The sequence below is a fragment of the Lampetra planeri genome, chromosome 48 (assembly GCF_965212315.1).
Source record: "Lampetra planeri chromosome 48, kcLamPlan1.2.h2, whole genome shotgun sequence".
In the NCBI taxonomy this organism is placed as follows: domain Eukaryota; kingdom Metazoa; phylum Chordata; class Hyperoartia; order Petromyzontiformes; family Petromyzontidae; genus Lampetra; species Lampetra planeri.
This window is the reverse complement of record NC_136154.1, coordinates 1,425,589-1,449,175: the sequence shown is the minus strand read 5'-3', so window position 1 is coordinate 1,449,175 and position 23,587 is coordinate 1,425,589. Positions and strand designations below refer to the sequence as shown.

Below are 23,587 nucleotides of genomic sequence, written 5' to 3'. Positions count from 1 at the left end.
CTTCACACCCGTGGCCGCTACGCTGGTGTCGGCCGTCACCATCGGGCCTCTCGCCGAGATGCTGGTGCCAGTGGCAACCCTCTCCACCGACCCAACCCACCGACCATCGGGCGAGGTAATGCTGACTCCTCACCCGGAGTTGGCATCGCGATACGGGGTGGTAGGGTCAGCCACACTGGTAAACGCAGATGGGGGCCGGCTGTTTATACGTGTGTTTAACCCACACAGTACCCCGGCAATGATACGACGACGTACCCCGGTAGCCACCGTACACCCCCTGCACGCTCGCCACTCGAACGACTCGGTGTTCGCACTCTGGGCGGAGGACCCTGGCCGCCCCGAGGACAGCCAGGATCTGGCCTGGCGGGTCGGCCCGACCCCCCGAGCCGAGATTGTTCCCCTGCAGGATGCGTTACATGTGCCTTGGGCAGCCTTACCTAAGGGGGAGGCCGATCAGCTGCGCGGGTTATTGCGGGAGTACGCCGACGTGTTCAGTGAGCACGATTCGGACGTGGGCCGGACCGACCTGGTCAAGCACCAAATTGACACAGGTGCAGCCCGACCCATCAAACTCCCCGCATACCGAGTGGGCGCGCCTGAACGGACCCAGATCAAAGAGGCAGTCACGGATATGCTACGCGATAACATAATCCAGCCCTCCGCGAGCCCTTGGTCTGCCCCGGTGGTACTGGTAACGAAAAAGGACGGATCGACTCAGTTCTGCGTTGATTACCGAAAATTGAACGCAGTCACCCTCGGCGACGCTTTTCCCATCCCACGCATCGACGACACCTTCGACAGTCTCGCAGGAGCGCGGTATTTTTCCACCCTCGATCTGGCGTCCGGTTACTGGCAGGTGGAGATGACGGAGGAGGATCGGCCAAAAACAGCATTCACCACCCCGATGGGCCTGTTTGAGTTTCGAGTGTTGCCGTTCGGACTCACTAACGCGCCCGCGACGTTCCAGCGGTTGATGGAGTTGGTGATGCGGGGCTTGCAGTGGGAACAGTGCCTGATTTACCTGGACGACGTAATAGTGTTCAGTAGGTCGCTGTCCGAACACTGGTCCAGGCTGCGGGAAGTATTCCAGCGACTGCGAGCAGCCCATCTCAAGCTCAAGCCACGTAAGTGTTACATTGCGCAACGCGAGGTGGGGTACCTCGGACACCGAGTCAGCGAGGCAGGGGTGAGCACCGATCCCGAGAAGGTGCGTGCCGTAGTGGATTGGCCGCGGCCGAGGAACCTGACGGAGATCAGGTCATTCTTGGGACTCGCCACTTATTACCGTCGATTTGTAAAGGGATTCAGTGAGATTGCACGCCCCCTCACCCAACTCACCTCCCCTAAGAACCCCTATCAGTGGTCGGAGGCCTGCCAGACGGCTTTCACCACACTCAAAGACCACCTCACCCACACCCCCACCTTGGCTTTCCCAGATTTCACCACCGATTTTATTTTGGACACTGACGCCTGCAGCAGTGGGCTGGGCGCGGTGCTGTCGCAAGTGCAGGGTGGGACGGAGCGGGTCATCGCGTACGCCAGTCGGACCCTGAGCGGGGCCGAACTGAACTATTGTGTAACCCGTCAGGAACTGTATGCTGTAATTTTCGCGTGTAAACAGTTCCGACCGTACTTGTACGGCAGGAAATGTCGTGTGCGCACCGATCATTATGCACTGCAGTTCCTCCTTACATTCAAGGAACCGCGGGGGCAGATGGCTCGATGGCTGGCGCAGCTGCAGGAGTACAACCTGCAGATCGAGTACCGAGCGGGGCGAACACACGCGAACGCGGACGCCTTGTCAAGACGGCCCGCGGTGCGCGCTGAGACGAGGGAGGGAGACGCCTGCCCGTGCTTCACGGGGGGACGCTGCCGCCAGGCAGCAGAACCCAAGGAGCGCGCGGAAACTAAACTCCCCCCCCCGAGAGAGAGTGCAGTGTGCGCCGCAGGAACCCCTGCAGAAGGAGCCCGGGGACAGACGGATCATCCCACCCCAACCGGGCGGATCCAAGAGGATGTCGGCTGCGCCTTCCCGGGCTTGGACGACGAGCAGCTGCGACAAACCCAGCAGCGGGATCCGGATCTGGCGGCGGTGGAGGCGGCACTGCGAGAGAGGAAGGATGCACTACCAGGGCCCTGGAGCGGTTTGTATGCCCGGTTGTGTGTAGAAAACGGGGTGGTGAGGGAACTGGCCGACGCTGGGCAGCCGGGGTGCATCTGCGTTCCAGCCCATGTGCGACCCCAACTACTACGACTGGTACACGATCACCCGCTCGGGGGCCATGATGGGGAACGGCGCACCCGGGAGACTCTGCGTCGCCAGTATCTCTGGCCTAAATTAGCGCAAGATGTGGCCGCCTGGGTGCAGGGCTGCCGGGCCTGTCAGCAGTGTGGGCAAAAGCCGGCGAGGTACCAGGTACCCCTGAGGCCGTTCCGAGTCAGTCGGACGAATCAGTTGGTCGGAATCGACCTGCAGGGGCCCTTTCCACGATCCCACCGGGGCAACCGATATATTCTTGTAGCGGTGGAGTACTTCACCCGCTACCCCGTGGCGGTGGCTATCCCGGATAAAACAGCCCTCGTAGTGGCCCGGGCCTTCGTGGAAAACTACGTACTTAAGTGCGGGATCCCCGAACGAGTCATTACCGACCAGGGTAGTGAATTCGAGGCCGAACTATTCCAGGCGCTGTGCCGAGAGTTCGGGATCCAGAAGGACCGAACCACGGCATATCACCCCCAGGCGAACGGGATGGTAGAGAGGATGAACCAGACTCTGGCCGGGAAGCTTAAACGCATGGCGGCCGCGAATCAACAGGACTGGGACGAACACCTCCCCTATGCCCTGTTCGCCTACACCACCGCCGTTCACACATCTACAGGACAGACCCCGTTCCTAATGATGTTTGGTCGCGAGTCTCGCCTGCCCGCAGATCTGCTGTTCGGTGTCCCTCCGCCGCAACGGGAGGAAGGGAGCCACCCCGTGGAGCACTTGCTGGAGACCCTGCGAGGGGCCAGGGGCCGAGCCTACCCGCACGAAGAGGCCGCGCACCAGCGGCAAGAGCAGGGCGCCCGACCCCGTATGGAGCCCCCCTTCTACACTGCGGGCTCCGAGGTGTGGCTGTACACTCCCCGCGTCGGTGCCGGACAGGTGGGGAAGCTGACCACCTACTGGCGAGGACCCTGGATTGTGAGACGGCAGATCTCACCATGGACGGTGCTGATTCAGGGAGGAGAGAGGGGCCGGGAGATGGTGGTCAACATCCGCCGACTGAAGCCGTGGCGAGCAGCCCCCGAGTGGGGGAGCCCCGCCGTCCAAGTACCCCGAAACCCCGGGGTCCCCCCACCCCCCGTGCCCGGGGGCCTCGCGCAGTATATGGGCCCCACGGAGCCCCGGGCTCCGAGGGGCCCCGGGCGGGGCCGGGGGCGACGAGGACGGCGACCCTTAAACCCCACCGCCTCTGAGTTTGTTCCCCAGCCCGCAGGTGCCAGAGACCGAGGGGAGCCGTTGGAATGGAGGAGGAGACCACCGCCGGAGCCCCAGGAGACGGAGCCGCCACCCCCGAGGCCAGCCACAAGGGCCGGGCGAATCCCGCGGACCCCGCGGCGATACCTCATGGGGGCAACCCAGGCGAGGTGCTCCAGTCAACCCGGGACGGGGACTGGCACCCCGGGGGGCTATGTGGTGCCACAGCGACGGGGCCGCTCGGCCGAGCCAGGGAGCCGCCCGGCTTCCACCGCCGCACTGCCCCCCATCACCCCCCCCACATAAACACGCACCCGCACCCACGTAGGGCCTCGTGGTCGGGTCACCTACCCTGAGTTTTCACCCGAGGGCCCCCTAGGGGGGTTACCCCACGGTTTCTCAGGGCCAGGGAATTGGACAGGACCCTTCCCAGGCCAAGTAACACTGCGGCGCCGTGGGCGGATTTGAGATCGCACGACCATGGCGAGCTCAGAGAGCCCCGCAGTTAGAAACGCATACAAACACAAACACGGGTCAGCAAGGCAGATAGCTGGGATCAGGACCCGGGACGACTGATTGGTCGAAAGTTCAAAGGCCGGCGGGATCGCAAAAGAGCGGGAAATCCTAGGCTCAGGATTGGTCGAGAGACCAAGGCGGTCGGGACGGGGGCGCCTAGCCTTTGATGTGAATAGTTTAAAAGAAAACGCAGGGGCAGTAGGGAACTCTCTTCTTCTGGAGTTTGGACACGGGGTCAGCGACGAAGGAGTCATCGGGCGAGCCGCTAGATTGTCTGCAGGACGATCTGAGCGCCGCAAGGTCACCAAGGACTACAGACGGTATCGTGTTGCGCGCCTTACAACACCTCAGAGCGGAGGGTAGGATCCGTAGGAGAGGGTTAGTTCGGGGTAAGGACGAGTAGGAAAGCGGTTTAGCAGAGAGCGCAGCATAGAATAGGGCTACACGGCACCAGAGTGTGGGTTAGAAGCGCCTTGCTGTCCCGCACACACACACGGGTGGCTCGGTTGGTTAGCAAGGGCTAATAAAATCTCGAGCATAGTAACAAAACCGTGTTGTTGGGTGTTTTTGGAACGTGGTATTAGCGTGCACTGCATTCGCGAGTGTGTGGTCGTTGTACGCATAAAGGCCGTGGTCTCTGTACGATTGTGCGGGTACGGAGGTGTGTGCGTTAACGCCCGGGGAGAGCACTTTTGGTGTGTTGGCGTGACTACGCAGCCGTGTGAGAGGAGAATCGTCCTTGTCCGATATTTGTGTTGACGTGCACGCGCGAGTGGGGGAGGGGACGAGTCGTCGTGTCGGCGTGTGCCCCGCTTGCGTGCGCTCGTTACTTGCGTAAGCTCTCGGCGTGCGTAATCGGCGTGCCCAAGGTGCGCGATCGTAACGTGGGCGGCCAGCGCGGCGCAGAGCGGCGCAGGAGTGGGTATCGCGTGTGGAGCTGTATGCGTGTGTGCGCGCACGTTCACGACGTGTGTAACACAGGTGCGCGATCCTAACGTGAGTGGTCAGGGTTGGGTGAGTGCCGTGCAGAGCTGTGTGTGGGTGTGCGCGTGCGTGGTTATCCATGCCTGCTACGCGGACCCGCGGTGGAGGGGAATCCTCGGGTGACGGCTCCCACACCCTGGGTGAGGAGCCTAGCGGCGGTTCGCTTAGCAGCGGGGGGGCGATTGATGATGTTAGTCCGGCCGTTAGTATTATCGAGGGAGGGATCTCGGGGGCTAGCGACCCCCACACACGCCGTGTCGGAGGGCACCAAGGCCGTCACCAAGTACACAAGCTCCAAGTGAAGCCTCGACTCCACCATTAATTACAAAGGCTCTTTTCAGAGCCACCCACCTCAACGAACCTGCTTGTACCAGTCCTAGCAGGAGTACAAAACGAAACTTCCAACAAAGCCCCGGTTCACGCGGGGACATTGTTCGCTCATTGAGTGAAGTGGAGAGATCGAACGCATTTTAACATGTTTCCACGTGAATAAAAGCGATAACAATATTCATGGCACATCATATTCACCAGCAGGCATTTCTTGGACTTGTTTGTCCATTGATTTCATCTGCAGCCCATTCAGATATTACATTGGATGTTTGGCGCCAAAACCTTGCAATGCAATATATTTAATTCGTGGTTGTATTTTCGGGCAGGAACTAACATTTTGCACGTGTACATATATGTAAAAGTAAGCGCCTAGCATGGATGACTCGTGCAGTATAATTGATCATCATCTCAATGCCAAGAGAATATATATCTATTCCTGTGATCACCTCTTTCCGACATTTTTACGTATTACTGTTTCCAATGAAGTGCAGTTTCTTAACACTTTATTTAGATCATGCAGAGCACTGTAAAGTTGTTTTCGGAAAGGTGTTTGCTTGAGAAAATAACATCCGTTAAAGACATCGACGGCGCTCAAAGGGTACTACTGCATCGTGATGCGGCATTCTGAAATGATCCAAACTGTGAACATTTTGTTGATTAAGAAGAGTTGACGACTCGAGATCATTGCACGCTGCCAACCAATCAGCACGCTCCCCTTCTTCGCACGTCACGACTCCGCTGACCAGTGAGCGCGCGCTCTGGGCTACATAAGCCGCCTTCTCCCCGCCTGTGAGAATCTTTGCCCTCACCAAGCCATGGCTCGCACCAAGCAGACGGCTCGCAAGTCCACGGGCGGCAAGGCCCCCCGCAAGCAACTCGCCACCAAGGCGGCCCGAAAGAGCGCTCCGGCCACGGGCGGCGTCAAGAAGCCTCACCGCTACAGGCCCGGCACCGTCGCTCTGCGCGAGATCCGCCGCTACCAGAAGTCCACCGAGCTGCTCATCCGCAAACTGCCCTTCCAGCGCCTCGTCAGGGAGATCGCGCAGGACTTCAAGACCGACCTGCGCTTCCAGAGCTCCGCTGTCATGGCTCTGCAGGAGGCCAGCGAAGCGTACCTTGTCGCGCTCTTCGAGGACACCAACCTGTGCGCCATCCACGCCAAGCGCGTCACCATCATGCCCAAGGACATTCAGCTCGCCCGCCGCATTCGTGGCGAGCGCGCTTGAACGCCCAGCTCGGCCCTCAAAGCACAACACAAAGGCTCTTTTCAGAGCCACCACTTACTCATGAAAACGCTTCCATGTGTCCTTCAAAGTTCGGGTGCCGGAAACCTTCGTTTGCTGGTCACGGCTCTCACGAGTCGTCAGGCGTAAGCGACAATGAAGTTCATTTTCTATACCCCGCCGCTCATATTTTTCAACATCACACGTTGGTGTCGTATATAAGCGTTGGGAAACCATGTTTACATAATGTACAACAAAAGGGTTATTTTGGTTAAATATATTAACTATTAAACCCAAAGATATTGGTTTATGTTGTTTCAAGCCCGAGCTGATAAGAAGTTCACATTTTGCAAACTAAGAGACTGAATTATTCACGCACATATATTTTTAGGCATTGCCCGAACAGGCGGTTAAAGGAAAATATATATACACCGTATAGGCACGTGGGCGATCAAGCACGAGCTCAAGGCTATCACAATGATTTCTTATAACCAATGCGGTCCCTCAAAATGATGATTATAATCAATAATACATTGATATTTGCGGAATCCGCTTATAAGTTTGACTTGCCAGCACGTGCCCATAAATTAACTCTATCATGCTTAAAACTTGAACCTATTAAGTACGTGTATCGCATTGTTTCATTCATAAGATGCGTGTCCGCATTAAAATATATATGGATACAAATAATTAAAGTCAACATCGAATCATCGCGTCCCGGCTTTTCATTGGTGGCTCAAGGAGAGGGCGGGACTCGACCGAGAGGAGCCAATCAGCAGCGGCGCGCTCTACGATCCTCGTCTCCGCTATAAAAGCCGCTCCGGTGGTGCGTGTCAACGTCACAAATCGTTCGTACTTTGTCTCCAGTGCTTTTTGCATCCTAGGTCCCTTAACAATGTCTGGACGCGGCAAGACCGGTGGCAAGTCTCGCGCCAAGGCAAAGTCCCGCTCTTCCCGCGCCGGCCTGCAGTTCCCCGTGGGTCGCGTTCACAGGCTGCTCCGCAAGGGCAATTACGCCCAGCGGGTCGGCGCTGGAGCACCCGTCTACCTGGCCGCCGTGCTCGAGTACCTTTCTGCCGAGATCCTCGAGCTGGCTGGCAATGCGGCCCGCGACAACAAGAAGACGAGGATCATCCCCCGACACCTGCAGCTCGCCGTGCGAAACGACGAGGAGCTCAACAAGCTCATGGGCGGCGTGACTATCGCCCAGGGCGGTGTGCTGCCCAACATCCAGGCCGTGCTGCTGCCCAAGAAGACCTCTCAGGCAAAGAAGTGAACGCGCCGCCGCCTCTACCACCACAACAACGGCTCTTTTCAGAGCCACCCACTTACTTGCAAAGAGCTTGGACAGTCGTACACAGGAGTTTTGTTATACTGGTAGGAACGAAATGGACCAGACCACCAACAGATTAATGTGTCCGTCCGTCAACATCGCCCCCTACTGCAAACATTTGGCATGACCCTACGAAAACCTTTAGACTCAGTGACGCTATCCTGGCTAAACAAGTGTAACATTCCCTTATAATTCCCTCAGCTTTTAATTAAAACATTTAAATTAATGAGGCTTTCCTGGCTAAACACGTGTAACATTCCCTAATAATTCCCTGAGATAGCTTTTAATTAAAACTTTGAAATTAAATAAAACAACTAACAGCGCCCTAATAATTCCCTGAGATAGCTTTTAATTAAAACTTTGAAATAAAAAAAAAACTCACAGCGCCCTAAAGCCTACAGCTAGGCCTAAAGCCTAGAACTAGGCCTGAAACTCCATTCGTGTCGTACCCCCGCGTGTGTGAAAGGGAGTTATGTTTAACAATGTTACATTCCCTCATGTTTTTAAATAGAAACATTTAAATTTAAAGCTTTTACATGAATCATTAAAACATTTAAATTAAAAATTAACTCACAGCGCCCTAAAGCATACAGCTAGGCCTAAAGCCTAGAACTAGGCCTCAATCTCTCCCTTCGTATCGTCCGATTAGGTGTAGCAACATCGCCCCCTACTGCAAACACTTGGCAGGACCCTACAAAAACCTTTTGACTCAGTGGGGCTTTCCTGGCTTAACAAGTGTAATAATACATTATGTTTATATTATTTGGTTATTCGTTCCTACCAGCCCACCCCGCAGGGTCCTGTTTAATAAGGACACCGTCGTCGAGTTGCCCTCGTCCCAAATTGCTCGCAATTAAACGAATGCTCTGCTCATTCCAGATACCCTTTATGTCTAATTTAGGAACGGTATTTGAGCAGCATTCCAACATTGCATCAATCATGGAACATGGTTTAGAATAAATTGGGATGCCTATTGGAAGAAAGAATCGTGTTTATTAAAGAATAAAACTCGCTCTTTTTGAGCGGTCAGAAAAGGGATCAAATGAGCACATCAGCTCAGGGTTGTGGCCGGTGTTAGCTGATAGTAAGCAAAAAAGTACTGGTAAACGCTGGGGATGTCAACACTCGGTAAAGTATAATATTACTTGTCAAATAAGATGGTACAAATATGTGTAGTTAAATATTTTTTACATGGTTAATAACATCTTTCCAATGATTACTCATTCGTGTTATTTAGTGCAGTAAATACGTGTTACTTATTGCAGTAAAAACAACCCATCGGATGAACCATCCTGCGCTCCTAGAATATCAACTCTGTCGGTGCATTAAACGTAAGATTATATATTTTCTTTAAACATTCGACTGCAGAGTCACTTGAGTTGAATTTGAGTGGTGATGATTGTGCACCGTGCCTCGATCTTGTTCAAGGCGCGCGACCCTTCTGCAGTGCGTGAGCTACTCACCTCTTGCCACGTAAAATGTTAAACTTTCTATTTAATGTCGGTTAATTTTGAGTAATTTTCTTCAGTTTGTTGTCCATCTGAAAATCCATATATTTATTCATTTCAAAGTTCGATTAAAACGTCCAATTAAAAGTTCGGTGACAAGGGACTGTTGACATGGCGCGCAGTCCTCACCATAGCGCGAGAGGAGGAATCGCGAGCGCGCGAGGCAAAACTTAAATAGAAAATATTTCGTTGGAATTAAATATGAGTAGTCTGTTGAAGCATCTTGTCTTGCAAAAAATTCGAGTGCGTTTTAAATAGTGTTCATCAGTAACACTTTTGAAAACCGACAATCGTCATATCATGCCCTGACCGAACAATGTCTCCCAAATGTTGGTTGTTCACTTGTTTTGAATTATAATTTATATCGTGAGCATTTGTGGGGGTCGCTAGCCCCCGAGATCCCTCCCTCGATAATACTAACGGCCGGACTAACATCATCAATCGCCCCCCCGCTGCTAAGCGAACCGCCGCTAGGCTCCTCACCCAGGGTGTGGGAGCCGTCACCCGAGGATTCCCCTCCACCGCGGGTCCGCGTAGCAGGCATGGTTAACCACGTACGCGCACACCCACACACAGCTCTGCACGGCACTCACCCAACACTGACCACTCACGTTAGGATCGCGCACCTGTGTTACACACGTCGTGAACGTGCGCGCACACCCATACAGCTCCACACGCGATACCCACTCTTGCGCTGCTCTGCGCCGCGCTGGCCGCTCACGTTACGATCGCGCACCTGGGGTACGCCGCTTACGCACGCCGAGAGCTTACGCAAGTAACGAGCGCACGCAAGCGGGGCACACGCCGACACGACGACTCGTCCCCTCCCCCACTCGCGCGTGCACGTCAACACAAATATCGTACAAGGACGATTCTCCTCTCACACGGCTGCGTAGTCACGCCAACACACAAAAGTGCTCTCCCCGGGCGTTAACGCACACACCTCCGTACCCGCACAATCGTACAGAGACCACGGCCTTTATGCATACAACGACCACACACTCGCGAATGCAGTGCACGCTAATACCACGTTCCAAAAACACCCAACAACACGGTTTTGTTACTACGCTCGAGATTTTATTAGCCCTTGCTAACCAACCGAGCCACCCGTGTGTGTGTGCGGGCCAGCAAGGCGCTTCTAACCCACACTCTGGTGCCGTGTAGCCCTATTCTATGCTGCGCTCTCTGCTAAACCGCTTTCCTACTCGTCCTTACCCCGAACTAACCCTCTCCTACGGATCCTACTCTCCGCTCTGAGGTGTTGTAAGGCGCGCAACACGATACCGTCTGTAGTCCTTGGTGACCTTGCGGCGCTCAGATCGTCCTGCAGACAATCTAGCGGCTCGCCCGATGACTCCTTCGTCGCTGACCCCGTGTCCAAACTCCAGAAGAAGAGACTTCCCTACTGCCCCTGCGTTTTCTTTTAAACTATTCACATCAAAGGCTAGGCGCCCCCGTCCCGACCGCCTTGGTCTCTCGACCAATCCTGAGCCTAGGATTTCCCGCTCTTTTGCGATCCCGCCGGCCTTTGAACTTTCGACCAATCAGTCGTCCCGGGTCCTGATCCCAGCTATCTGCCTTGCTGACCCGTGTTTGTGTTTGTATGCGTTTCTAACTGCGGGGCTCTCTGAGCTCGCCGTGGTCGTGCGATCTCAAATCCGCCTACGGCGCCGCAGTGTTACTTGGCCTGGGAAGGGTCCTGTCCAATTCCCTGGCCCTGAGAAACCGTGGGGTAACCCCCCTAGGGGGCCCTCGGGTGAAAACTCAGGGTAGGTGACCCGACCACGAGGCCCTACGTGGGTGCGGGTGCGTGTTTATGTGGGGGGGGTGATGGGGGGCAGTGCGGCGGTGGAAGCCGGGCGGCTCCCTGGCTCGGCCGAGCGGCCCCGTCGCTGTGGCACCACATTGCCCCCCGGGGTGCCAGTCCCCGTCCCGGGTTGACTGGAGCACCTCGCCTGGGTTGCCCCCACGAGGTATCGCCGCGGGGTCCGCGGGATTCGCCCGGCCCTTGTGGCTGGCCTCGGGGGTGGCTGCTCCGTCTCCTGGGGCTCCGGCGGTGGTCTCCTCCTCCATTCCAACGGCTCCCCTCGGTCTCTGGCACCTGCGGGCTGGGGAACAAACTCAGAGGCGGTGGGGTTGAAGGGTCGCCGTCCTCGTCGCCCCCGGCCCCGCCCGGGGCCCCTCGGAGCCCGGGGCTCCGTGGGGCCCATATACTGCGCGAGGCCCCCGGGCACGGGGGGTGGAGGGACCCCGGGGTTTCGGGGTACTTGGACGGCGGGGCTCCCCCCCTCGGGGGCTGCTCGCCACGGCTTCAGTCGGCGGATGTTGACCACCATCTCCCGGCCCCTCTCTCCTCCCTGAATCAGCACCGTCCATGGTGAGATCTGCCGTCTCACAATCCAGGGTCCTCGCCAGTAGGTGGTCAGCTTCCCCACCTGTCCGGCACCGACGCGGGGAGTGTACAGCCACACCTCGGAGCCCGCAGTGTAGAAGGGGGGCTCCATACGGGGTCGGGCGCCCTGCTCTTGCCGCTGGTGCGCGGCCTCTCCGTGCGGGTAGGCTCGGCCCCTGGCCCCTCGCAGGGTCTCCAGCAAGTGCTCCACGGGGTGGCTCCCTTCCTCCCGTTGCGGCGGAGGGACACCGAACAGCAGATCTGCGGGCAGGCGAGACTCGCGACCAAACATCATTAGGAACGGGGTCTGTCCTGTAGATGTGTGAACGGCGGTGGTGTAGGCGAACAGGGCATAGGGGAGGTGTTCGTCCCAGTCCTGTTGATTCGCGGCCGCCATGCGTTTAAGCTTTCCGGCCAGAGTCTGGTTCATCCTCTCTACCATCCCGTTCGCCTGGGGGTGATATGCCGTGGTTCGGTCCTTCTGGATCCCGAACTCTCGGCACAGCGCCTGGAATAGTTCGGCCTCGAATTCACTACCCTGGTCGGTAATGACTCGTTCGGGGATCCCGCACTTAAGTACGTAGTTTTCCACGAAGGCCCGGGCCACTACGAGGGCTGTTTTATCCGGGATAGCCACCGCCACGGGGTAGCGGGTGAAGTACTCCACCGCTACAAGAATATATCGGTTGCCCCGGTGGGATCGTGGAAAGGGCCCCTGCAGGTCGATTCCGACCAACTGATTCGTCCGACTGACTCGGAACGGCCTCAGGGGTACCTGGTACCTCGCCGGCTTTTGCCCACACTGCTGACAGGCCCGGCAGCCCTGCACCCAGGTGGCCACATCTTGCGCCAATTTAGGCCAGAGATACTGGCGACGCAGAGTCTCCCGGGTGCGCCGTTCCCCATCATGGCCCCCGAGCGGGTGGTCGTGTACCAGTCGTAGTAGTTGGGGTCGCACATGGGCGGGAACGCAGATGCACCCCGGCTGCCCAGCGTCGGCCAGTTCCCTCACCACCCCGTTTTCTACACACAACCGGGCATACAAACCGCTCCAGGGCCCTGGTAGTGCATCCTTCCTCTCTCGCAGTGCCGCCTCCACCGCCGCCAGATCCGGATCCCGCTGCTGGGTTTGGCGCAGCTGCTCGTCGTCCAAGCCCGGGAAGGCGCAGCCGACATCCTCTTGGATCCGCCCGGTTGGGGTGGGATGATCCGTCTGTCCCCGGGCTCCTTCTGCAGGGGTTCCTGCGGCGCACACTGCACTCTCTCTCGGGGGGGGGAGTTTAGTTTCCGCGCGCTCCTTGGGTTCTGCTGCCTGGCGGCAGCGTCCCCCCGTGAAGCACGGGCAGGCGTCTCCCTCCCTCGTCTCAGCGCGCACCGCGGGCCGTCTTGACAAGGCGTCCGCGTTCGCGTGTGTTCGCCCCGCTCGGTACTCGATCTGCAGGTTGTACTCCTGCAGCTGCGCCAGCCATCGAGCCATCTGCCCCCGCGGTTCCTTGAATGTAAGGAGGAACTGCAGTGCATAATGATCGGTGCGCACACGACATTTCCTGCCGTACAAGTACGGTCGGAACTGTTTACACGCGAAAATTACAGCATACAGTTCCTGACGGGTTACACAATAGTTCAGTTCGGCCCCGCTCAGGGTCCGACTGGCGTACGCGATGACCCGCTCCGTCCCACCCTGCACTTGCGACAGCACCGCGCCCAGCCCACTGCTGCAGGCGTCAGTGTCCAAAATAAAATCGGTGGTGAAATCTGGGAAAGCCAAGGTGGGGGTGTGGGTGAGGTGGTCTTTGAGTGTGGTGAAAGCCATCTGGCAGGCCTCTGACCACTGATAGGGGTTCTTAGGGGAGGTGAGTTGGGTGAGGGGGCGTGCAATCTCACTGAATCCCTTTACAAATCGACGGTAATAAGTGGCGAGTCCCAAGAATGACCTGATCTCCGTCAGGTTCCTCGGCCGCGGCCAATCCACTACGGCACGCACCTTCTCGGGATCGGTGCTCACCCCTGCCTCGCTGACTCGGTGTCCGAGGTACCCCACCTCGCGTTGCGCAATGTAACACTTACGTGGCTTGAGCTTGAGATGGGCTGCTCGCAGTCGCTGGAATACTTCCCGCAGCCTGGACCAGTGTTCGGACAGCGACCTACTGAACACTATTACGTCGTCCAGGTAAATCAGGCACTGTTCCCACTGCAAGCCCCGCATCACCAACTCCATCAACCGCTGGAACGTCGCGGGCGCGTTAGTGAGTCCGAACGGCAACACTCGAAACTCAAACAGGCCCATCGGGGTGGTGAATGCTGTTTTTGGCCGATCCTCCTCCGTCATCTCCACCTGCCAGTAACCGGACGCCAGATCGAGGGTGGAAAAATACCGCGCTCCTGCGAGACTGTCGAAGGTGTCGTCGATGCGTGGGATGGGAAAAGCGTCGCCGAGGGTGACTGCGTTCAATTTTCGGTAATCAACGCAGAACCGAGTCGATCCGTCCTTTTTCGTTACCAGTACCACCGGGGCAGACCAAGGGCTCGCGGAGGGCTGGATTATGTTATCGCGTAGCATATCCGTGACTGCCTCTTTGATCTGGGTCCGTTCAGGCGCGCCCACTCGGTATGCGGGGAGTTTGATGGGTCGGGCTGCACCTGTGTCAATTTGGTGCTTGACCAGGTCGGTCCGGCCCACGTCCGAATCGTGCTCACTGAACACGTCGGCGTACTCCCGCAATAACCCGCGCAGCTGATCGGCCTCCCCCTTAGGTAAGGCTGCCCAAGGCACATGTAACGCATCCTGCAGGGGAACAATCTCGGCTCGGGGGGTCGGGCCGACCCGCCAGGCCAGATCCTGGCTGTCCTCGGGGCGGCCAGGGTCCTCCGCCCAGAGTGCGAACACCGAGTCGTTCGAGTGGCGAGCGTGCAGGGGGTGTACGGTGGCTACCGGGGTGCGTCGTCGTATCATTGCCGGGGTACTGTGTGGGTTAAACACACGTATAAACAGCCGGCCCCCATCTGCGTTTACCAGTGTGGCTGACCCTACCACCCCGTATCGCGATGCCAACTCCGGGTGAGGAGTCAGCATTACCTCGCCCGATGGTCGGTGGGTTGGGTCGGTGGAGAGGGTTGCCACTGGCACCAGCATCTCGGCGAGAGGCCCGATGGTGACGGCCGACACCAGCGTAGCGGCCACGGGTGTGAAGCGTGGGCGATTCGGCTCCTGTCCTAGGAACGGAATCCGCTCCCCGCTGCCCTCCACCGTAGCGCATCGTTGCCGGGGCTGTACGTTAAGTCCCAACTTTTCCAGGAGGTCCGTTCCTGCAATGCACTCGTGGCACAACACACTCGAAACGTAGAATTCCTGTGTGCACACCTGGTTTCCTAGACGGACCTCGAGGGAGACCTTCCCCAGCAACCCCATCCCGGCTCCGCTTGCCGTGTGCAGCGCGCGATCCGGCGCCTGCAGGCAGCCCACGTCCACCCCGAGCATGCTGCAGTGCGCGGCGCTCATGAGAGAGGCCATGGCGCCCGTGTCCAACAGGATCCGGGTGCGCTGCCCGTTCACCTGGCCTTCCACCAGCGACGTGGCTCCCGTTATCCCTGCCACCAGCTCCCGCAGCCAATCGCCCGAGGTCCCTGCGCCCTTGGGTGTTGTCGTTGTAACCTGTTTATGGATCACTCGCTCGCCATTATTATTACAGCTGAATTTTTCTTTTACTGGTCTCTTTTTTTTTATGGGCCACCTACCTCCTCGTCCGCCTCCTCATCCGCCTGCTCGTCCGCCTGCTCGTCCGCCTCCTCGTCCGCCTCCTCGTCCGCCTCCTCGTCCGCCTCCTCGTCCGCCTCCTCGTCCGCCTCCTCGTCCGCCTCCTCGTCCGCCTCCTCGTCCGCCTCCTCGTCCGCCTCCTCGTCCGCCTCCTCGTCCGCCTCCTCATCCGCCTCCTCGTCCGTCTCCTCGTCTGTCTCCTCGTCCGTCTCCTCGTCCGCCTCCTCCTCCGCATCCTCCACCACCTCACTTTTTGTGATGGCCAATTATTTTTTTACTGACCAATTTTTTTTGACTTTTTTTCTTTTTTAATTGCCACTCATTTTTTAACTGGTAATTTTTTTTGATGGCCACATTCTTTAACTCACCACATTTTTTTGACTGGTCTTTCTTTTTTTACCGGCCAATTTTTTTCACTTTTTTTTTAAGACAACTTTTTTTTAGCAGTCAATTTTTTCTTTAATGGTCACCCTTTTTTAACCAGTCACTTTTTTTGATGGCCACTTTTTTTAACCAGTCACTCTTTTTGATGTCCACTTATATTTTTATTGCCCAAATTAATTTTTTACTGGTCTCTCTTTTTTTACGGGCCACTTACCTCCTCCTCCTCTGCCTCCTCTGCTCCGATTCCTCCGCCTACGCTGCCTCCGCCTCACTTTGTGTGATGGCCAATTATTTTTTTACGGACCAATTTTTTTGGACTGTTTTTTTATTTTATAATTGCCACATTTTTTTAACCAGTAATTTTTTTTAATGGCCATTCTTTTTTAACCGGTCACTTTTTTTAATGGCCACATCTTTTTTACTGGCCAATTTTTTTGGACTGGCCTTTTTATAGGCCAATTCTTTTTTGGTCGGCCACTTCATTTTTAATGGCCACTCTTTTTAAACCAGTAATTTTTTTTGATGGCCATTATCTTTTATAGCAGCCAATTTTTTTCACTTTTTTTATGGCCACTTTTTTTTTACCAGTCAAGTTTTTTCTTTAATGGCCACTCTCTTTTTGAACCGGTCACTTTTTTTGATGGCCACGTATCTTTTTTAATGGCCCCTTTTTTTAACCGGTATTTTTTTTGATAGCCAACTATTTTTTACTGACCAATCTTTTTTTGACTGGTCTTTTTTTTCTTAGGGGCCAATTTGATGTGGTCAATCTTTTTTTAATGGCCATTCTTTTTTAACCGGTATTTTTTTTTATTGCCACTTATCTTTTTTAATGTCCAATTTGTTTTGACTGGTCTTTTTTATGGCCCAATTCCTTTTTTGGTCGGCCACTTTTTTTTAATGGGCACTCTTTTTTTAACCAGTAATTTTTTTTGATAGCCATTTATATTTTTTACCAGCCAATTTTTAAACTTCTTTTTATGGCCACTTTTTTTTACCAGTCAATTTTTCTTTTACTGGTCTCTTTTTTTTACGGACCACCTACCTCCTCCTCCTCTGCCTCCTCTGCTCCGACTCCTCCGCCTACGCTGCCTCCGCCTCACTTTGTATGATGGCCAATTATTTTTTTACTGACCAATGTTTTTGGACTGTTTTTTTTTTATAATTGCCACATTTTTTTAACTAGTAATTTTTTTTCATGGCCACATGCTTTAACTCACCAATTTTTTTTGACTGGTCTTTCTATTTTTAGGGGCCAATTTTTTGTGGTCACTCTTTTTTTAATGGCCATTCTTTTTAACCTGTCACTTTTTTTAATGGCCACATCTTTTTTACTGGCCAATTTTTTTCGACTGGTCTTTTTATAGGCCAATTCTTTTTTGGTCGGCCATTTCATTTTTAATGGCCACTCTTTTTTAACCAGTCATTTTTTTTGATGGCCATTATCTTTTTTAGCAGCCAATTTTTTTCACTTTTTTTATGGCCACTTTTTTTTTACCAGTCAAGTTTTTTCTTTAATGGCCACTCTTTTTGAACCGGTCACTTTTTTTGATGGCCACGTATCTTTTTTAATGGCCCCTTTTTTTTAACCGGTATTTTTTTTGATAGCCAACTATTCTTTACTGACCAATATTTTTTTGACTGGTCTTTTTTTTTTAGGGGCCAATTTGATGTGGTCAATCTTTTTTTAATGGCCATTCTTTTTTAACCGGTATTTTTTCTTTATTGCCACTTATCTTTTTTAATGTCCAATTTGTTTTGACTGGTCTTTTTTATGGCCCAATTCCTTTTTTGCTCGGCCACTTTTTTTTTAATGGGCACTCTTTTTTAACCGGTAATTTTTTTTGATGGCCATTTATATTTTTTACCAGCCAATTTTTAAACTTCTTTTTATGGCCACTTTTTTTTTACCAGTCAATTTTTTTTTACTGGTCTCTTTTTTTGACGGGCCACCTACCTCCTCGTCCGCCTCCTCGTCCGCCTCCTCGTCCGCCTCCTCGTCCGCCTCCTCGTCCGCCTCCTCGTCCGCCTCCTCGTCCGCCTCCTCGTCCGCCTCCTCGTCCGCCTCCTCGCCCGCCTCCTCGTCCGCCTCCTCGTCCGCCTCCTCGTCTGTCTCCTCGTCCGCCTCCTCCTCCGCATCCTCCACCACCTCACTTTTTGTGATGGCCAGTTATTATTTTACTGACCAATTTTTTTTGACAGTTTTTTTCTTTTTTAATTGCCACATTTTTTGACTAGTCATTTTTTTTCATGGCCACATTCTTTAACTCACCATTTTTTTTTGACTGGTCTTTCTTTTTTACGCGCCAATTTTTTGTGGTCACTCTTTTTTTAATGGCCATTCTTTTTTAACCGGTCACTTCTTTTTGATGGCCATTTATCTTTTTTACCGGGCAATTTTTTTCACTTTTTTTATGACCACTTTTGTTACCAGTCAATTTTTTCTTTAATGGCCATTCTTTTTTAACCGGTCACTTTTTTTGATGGCCACATCTTTTTTACTGGCCAATTTTTTTTGACAGGTCTTTTTTATGAGCTAATTCTTTTTTGGTCAACTTCTTTTTTAATGTCCACTCTTTTTTAACCGGTATTCTTTTTTTGATGGCCATTTATCTTTTTTACCGGCCAATTTTTTTCACTTTTTTTATGACCACTTATTTTTTTACCAGTCAATTTTTCTTTAATGGCAACTCTTTTTTAACCAGTCACTTTTTTTAATGGCCACGTCTTTAATGGCCACTTTTTTTTACCGGTTATTTTTTTTGATGGCCACATTCTTTTACTGGCCAATTTTTTTGACTGGTCTTTTTTTACGGGCCAATTTTTTGTGGTCAATCTTTTTTTAATGGCCATTCTTTTTTAACCGGTCACTTTTTCTTATCTTATCTTTTTTACTGACCAATTTTTTTAGACTGGTCTTTTTTATGGCCCAATTCCTTTTTTGGTCAGCCACTTTTTTTTAATGGCCACTCTTTTTTAACCGGTCATTTTTTTTGATGGCCATTTATCTTTTTTACCGGCCAATTTTTAAACATTTTTTTATGACCACTTTTTTTTTTACAAGTAAATATTTTTTTTACTGGTCTCTTTTTTTTTACCGGCAACCTACCTCCTCCTCCGCCGCCGCCTCCGCCGTCTCCGCCTCACTTTGTGTGATGGTCAATTATATTTTTATTGACCAATTTTTTTTGACTGGTCTTTCTTTTTTTACGGGCCAATTTCTTGTGATAACTTTTATTAATGGCCATTCTTTTTTAACCGGTCACTTCTTTTTGATGGCCACATCTTTTTTACTGGCCATTTTTTTTGACAGGTCTTTTTTTATGGGCCAATTCTTTTTTGGTCAGCCACTTTTTTTTAATGGCCACTCTTTTTTAACCAGTCACGTTTTTTCATGGCCACGTCTTTAATGGCCACTTTTTTTTACCGGTTATTTTTTTTGATGGCCACATTCTTTTACTGGCCAATTTTTTTGACTGGTCTTTTTTTACGGGCCAATTTTTTGTGGTCAATCTTTTTTTAATGGCCATTCTTTTTTAACCGGTCACTTTTTCTTATCTTATCTTTTTTACTGACCAATTTTTTTAGACTGGTCTTTTTTATGGCCCAATTCCTTTTTTGGTCAGCCACTTTTTTTTAATGGCCACTCTTTTTTAACCGGTCATTTTTTTTGATGGCCATTTATCTTTTTTACCGGCCAATTTTTAAACATTTTTTTATGACCACTTTTTTTTTTACAAGTAAATATTTTTTTTACTGGTCTCTTTTTTTTTACCGGCAACCTACCTCCTCCTCCGCCGCCGCCTCCGCCGTCTCCGCCTCACTTTGTGTGATGGTCAATTATATTTTTATTGACCAATTTTTTTTGACTGGTCTTTCTTTTTTTACGGGCCAATTTCTTGTGATAACTTTTATTAATGGCCATTCTTTTTTAACCGGTCACTTCTTTTTGATGGCCACATCTTTTTTACTGGCCATTTTTTTTGACAGGTCTTTTTTTATGGGCCAATTCTTTTTTGGTCAGCCACTTTTTTTTAATGGCCACTCTTTTTTAACCAGTCACGTTTTTTCATGGCCACTTATCTTTTTTACTGACCAATTTATTTGGCCTGGTCTTTCTTTTTTTACGGGCCAATTTTTTGTGGTCCATCTTTTTTTAATGGCCATTCTTTTTTAACCGGTCACTTTTTTTCATGGCCATTCATCTTTTTTACCGGCCAATTTTTTAACTTCTCTTTATGACCACTTTTTTTTTACCAGTCAATTTTTCTTTTACTGGTCTCTTTTTTTTTATGGGCCACCTACCTCCTCGTCCGCCTCCTCGTCCGCCTCCTCGTCCGCCTCCTCGTCCGCCTCCTCGTCCGCCTCCTCGTCCGCCTCCTCGTCCGCCTCCTCGTCCGCCTCCTCGTCCGCCTCCTCGTCCGCCTCCTCGTCCGCCTCCTCGTCCGCCTCCTCGTCCGCCTCCTCGTCCGCCTCCTCGTCCGCCTCCTCGTCCGCCTCCTCGTCCGCCTCCTCGTCCGCCTCCTCGTCCGCCTCCTCGTCCGCCTCCTCGTCTGCCTCCTCGTCCGTCTCCTCGTCTGTCTCCTCGTCCGTCTCCTCGTCCGCCTCCTCCTCCGCATCCTCCACCACCTCACTTTTTGTGATGGCCAATTATTTTTTTACTGACCAATTTTTTTTTACTTTTTTTCTTTTTTAATTGCCACTCATTTTTTAATTGGTAATTTTTTTTGATGGCCACATTCTTTAACTCACCACATTTTTTTGACTGGTCTTTCTTTTTTTACCGGCCAATTTTTTTCACTTTTTTTTTAAGACAACTTTTTTTTAGCAGTCAATTTTTTCTTTAATGGTCACCCTTTTTTAACCAGTCACTTTTTTTGATGGCCACTTTTTTTAACCAGTCACTCTTTTTGATGTCCACTTATATTTTTATTGCCCAAATTAATTTTTTACTGGTCTCTCTTTTTTTACGGGCCACTTACCTCCTCCTCTGCCTCCTCTGCTCCGATTCCTCCGCCTACGCTGCCTCCGCCTCACTTTGTGTGATGGCCAATTATTTTTTTACGGACCAATTTTTTTGGACTGTTTTTTCATTTTATAATTGCCACATTTTTTTAACCAGTAATTTTTTTTCATGGCCACATTCTTTAACGCACCAATTTTTTTTGACTGGTCTTTCTTTTTTTAGGGGCCAATTTTTTGTGGTCACTCTTTTTTTAATGGCCATTCTTTTTTAACCGGTCACTTTTTTTAATGGCCACATCTTTTTTACTGGCCAATTTTTTTGGACTGGTCTTTTTATAGGCCAATTCTTTTTTGGTCGGCCACTTCATTTTTAATGGCCACTCTTTTTAAACCAGTAATTTTTTTTGATGGCCATTATCTTTTATAGCAGCCAATTTTTTTCACTTTTTTTATGGCCACTTTTTTTTTACCAGTCAAGTTTTTTCTTTAATGGCCACTCTCTTTTTGAACCGGTCACTTTTTTTGATGGCCACGTATCTTTTTTAATGGCCCCTTTTTTTTTAACCGGTATTTTTTTTGATAGCCAACTATTTTTTACTGACCAATCTTTTTTTGACTGGTCTTTTTTTTCTTAGGGGCCAATTTGATGTGGTCAATCTTTTTTTAATGGCCATTCTTTTTTAACCGGTATTTTTTTTTATTGCCACTTATCTTTTTTAATGTCCAATTTGTTTTGACTGGTCTTTTTTATGGCCCAATTCCTTTTTTGGTCGGCCACTTTTTTTTAATGGGCACTCTTTTTTTAACCAGTAATTTTTTTTGATAGCCATTTATATTTTTTACCAGCCAATTTTTAAACTTCTTTTTATGGCCACTTTTTTTTACCAGTCAATTTTTCTTTTACTGGTCTCTTTTTTTTACGGACCACCTACCTCCTCCTCCTCTGCCTCCTCTGCTCCGACTCCTCCGCCAACGCTGCCTCCGCCTCACTTTGTATGATGGCCAATTATTTTTTTACTGACCAATGTTTTTGGACTGTTTTTTTTTTATAATTGCCACATTTTTTTAACTAGTAATTTTTTTTCATGGCCACATGCTTTAACTCACCAATTTTTTTTGACTGGTCTTTCTTTTTTTAGGGGCCAATTTTTTGTGGTCACTCTTTTTTTAATGGCCACATCTTTTTTACTGGCCAATTTTTTTCGACTGGTCTTTTTATAGGCCAATTCTTTTTTGGTCGACCATTTCATTTTTAATGGCCACTCTTTTTTAACCTGTCATTTTTTTTGATGGCCATTATCTTTTTTAGCAGCCAATTTTTTTCACTTTTTTTATGGCCACTTTTTTTTTACCAGTCAAGTTTTTTCTTTAATGGCCACTCTTTTTGAACCGGTCACTTTTTTTGATGGCCACGTATCTTTTTTAATGGCCCCTTTTTTTTAACCGGTATTTTTTTTGATAGCCAACTATTCTTTACTGACCAATATTTTTTTGACTGGTCTTTTTTTTTTAGGGGCCAATTTGATGTGGTCAATCTTTTTTTAATGGCCATTCTTTTTTAACCGGTATTTTTTCTTTATTGCCACTTATCTTTTTTAATGTCCAATTTGTTTTGACTGGTCTTTTTTATGGCCCAATTCCTTTTTTGCTCGGCCACTTTTTTTTTAATGGGCACTCTTTTTTAACCGGTAATTTTTTTTGATGGCCATTTATATTTTTTACCAGCCAATTTTTAAACTTCTTTTTATGGCCACTTTTTTTTTACCAGTCAATTTTTTTTTACTGGTCTCTTTTTTTGACGGGCCACCTACCTCCTCGTCCGCCTCCTCGTCCGCCTCCTCGTCCGCCTCCTCGTCCGCCTCCTCGTCCGCCTCCTCGTCCGCCTCCTCGCCCGCCTCCTCGTCCGGCTCCTCGTCCGCCTCCTCGTCCGTCTCCTCGTCCACCTCCTCCTCCGCATCCTCCACCACCTCACTTTTTGTGATGGCCAGTTATTTTTTTACTGACCAATTTTTTTTGACAGTTTTTTTCTTTTTTAATTGCCACATTTTTTGACTAGTCATTATTTTTCATGGCCACATTCTTTAACTCACCATTTTTTTTTGACTGGTCTTTCTTTTTTACGCGCCAATTTTTTGTGGTCACTCTTTTTTTAATGGTCATTCTTTTTTAACCGGTCACTTCTTTTTGATGGCAATTTATCTTTTTTACCGGGCAATTTTTTTCACTTTTTTTATGACCACTTTTGTTACCAGTCAATTTTTTCTTTAATGGCCATTCTTTTTTAACCGGTCACTTTTTTTGATGGCCACATCTTTTTTACTGGCCAATTTTTTTTGACAGGTCTTTTTTATGAGCTAATTCTTTTTTGGTCAACTTCTTTTTTAATGTCCACTCTTTTTTAACCGGTATTCTTTTTTTGATGGCCATTTATCTTTTTTACCGGCCAATTTGTTTCACTTTTTTTATGACCACTTATTTTTTTACCAGTCAATTTTTCTTTAATGGCCACTCTTTTTTAACCAGTCACTTTTTTTAATGGCCACGTCTTTAATGCCCACTTTTTTTTACCGGTTATTTTTTTTGATGGCCACATTCTTTTACTGGCCAATTTTTTTGACTGGTCTTTTTTTACGGGCCAATTTTTTGTGGTCAATCTTTTTTTAATGGCCATTCTTTTTTAACCGGTCACTTTTTCTTATCTTATCTTTTTTACTGACCAATTTTTTTAGACTGGT

The 23,587-nt window shown here is 50.7% G+C and overlaps 1 protein-coding gene across 1 annotated transcript; it reads left to right on the top strand.

The window, feature by feature from the left end:
- Positions 1-6,593: 6,593 nt before the first annotated feature.
- LOC144733686 (histone H2A-like) lies at positions 6,594-7,810 on the top strand. Its single transcript, XM_078615713.1, has 2 exons — positions 6,594-6,613; positions 7,258-7,810. Exons 1-2 carry the CDS (start codon positions 6,594-6,596, stop codon positions 7,790-7,792), a joined length of 555 nt encoding a protein of 184 aa, XP_078471839.1. The 3' UTR covers positions 7,793-7,810.
- The last annotated feature ends 15,777 nt before the right edge of the window (positions 7,811-23,587 follow it).

Coding starts and splice junctions, on each gene's coding strand:
- LOC144733686 (XM_078615713.1), top strand. CDS start 6,594: ATGTGTCCTTCAAAGTTCGG. Junction 6,614..7,257: donor ATGTGTCCTTCAAAGTTCGG/GTGCCGGAAACC, acceptor TGGTGGCTCAAG/GAGAGGGCGGGACTCGACCG.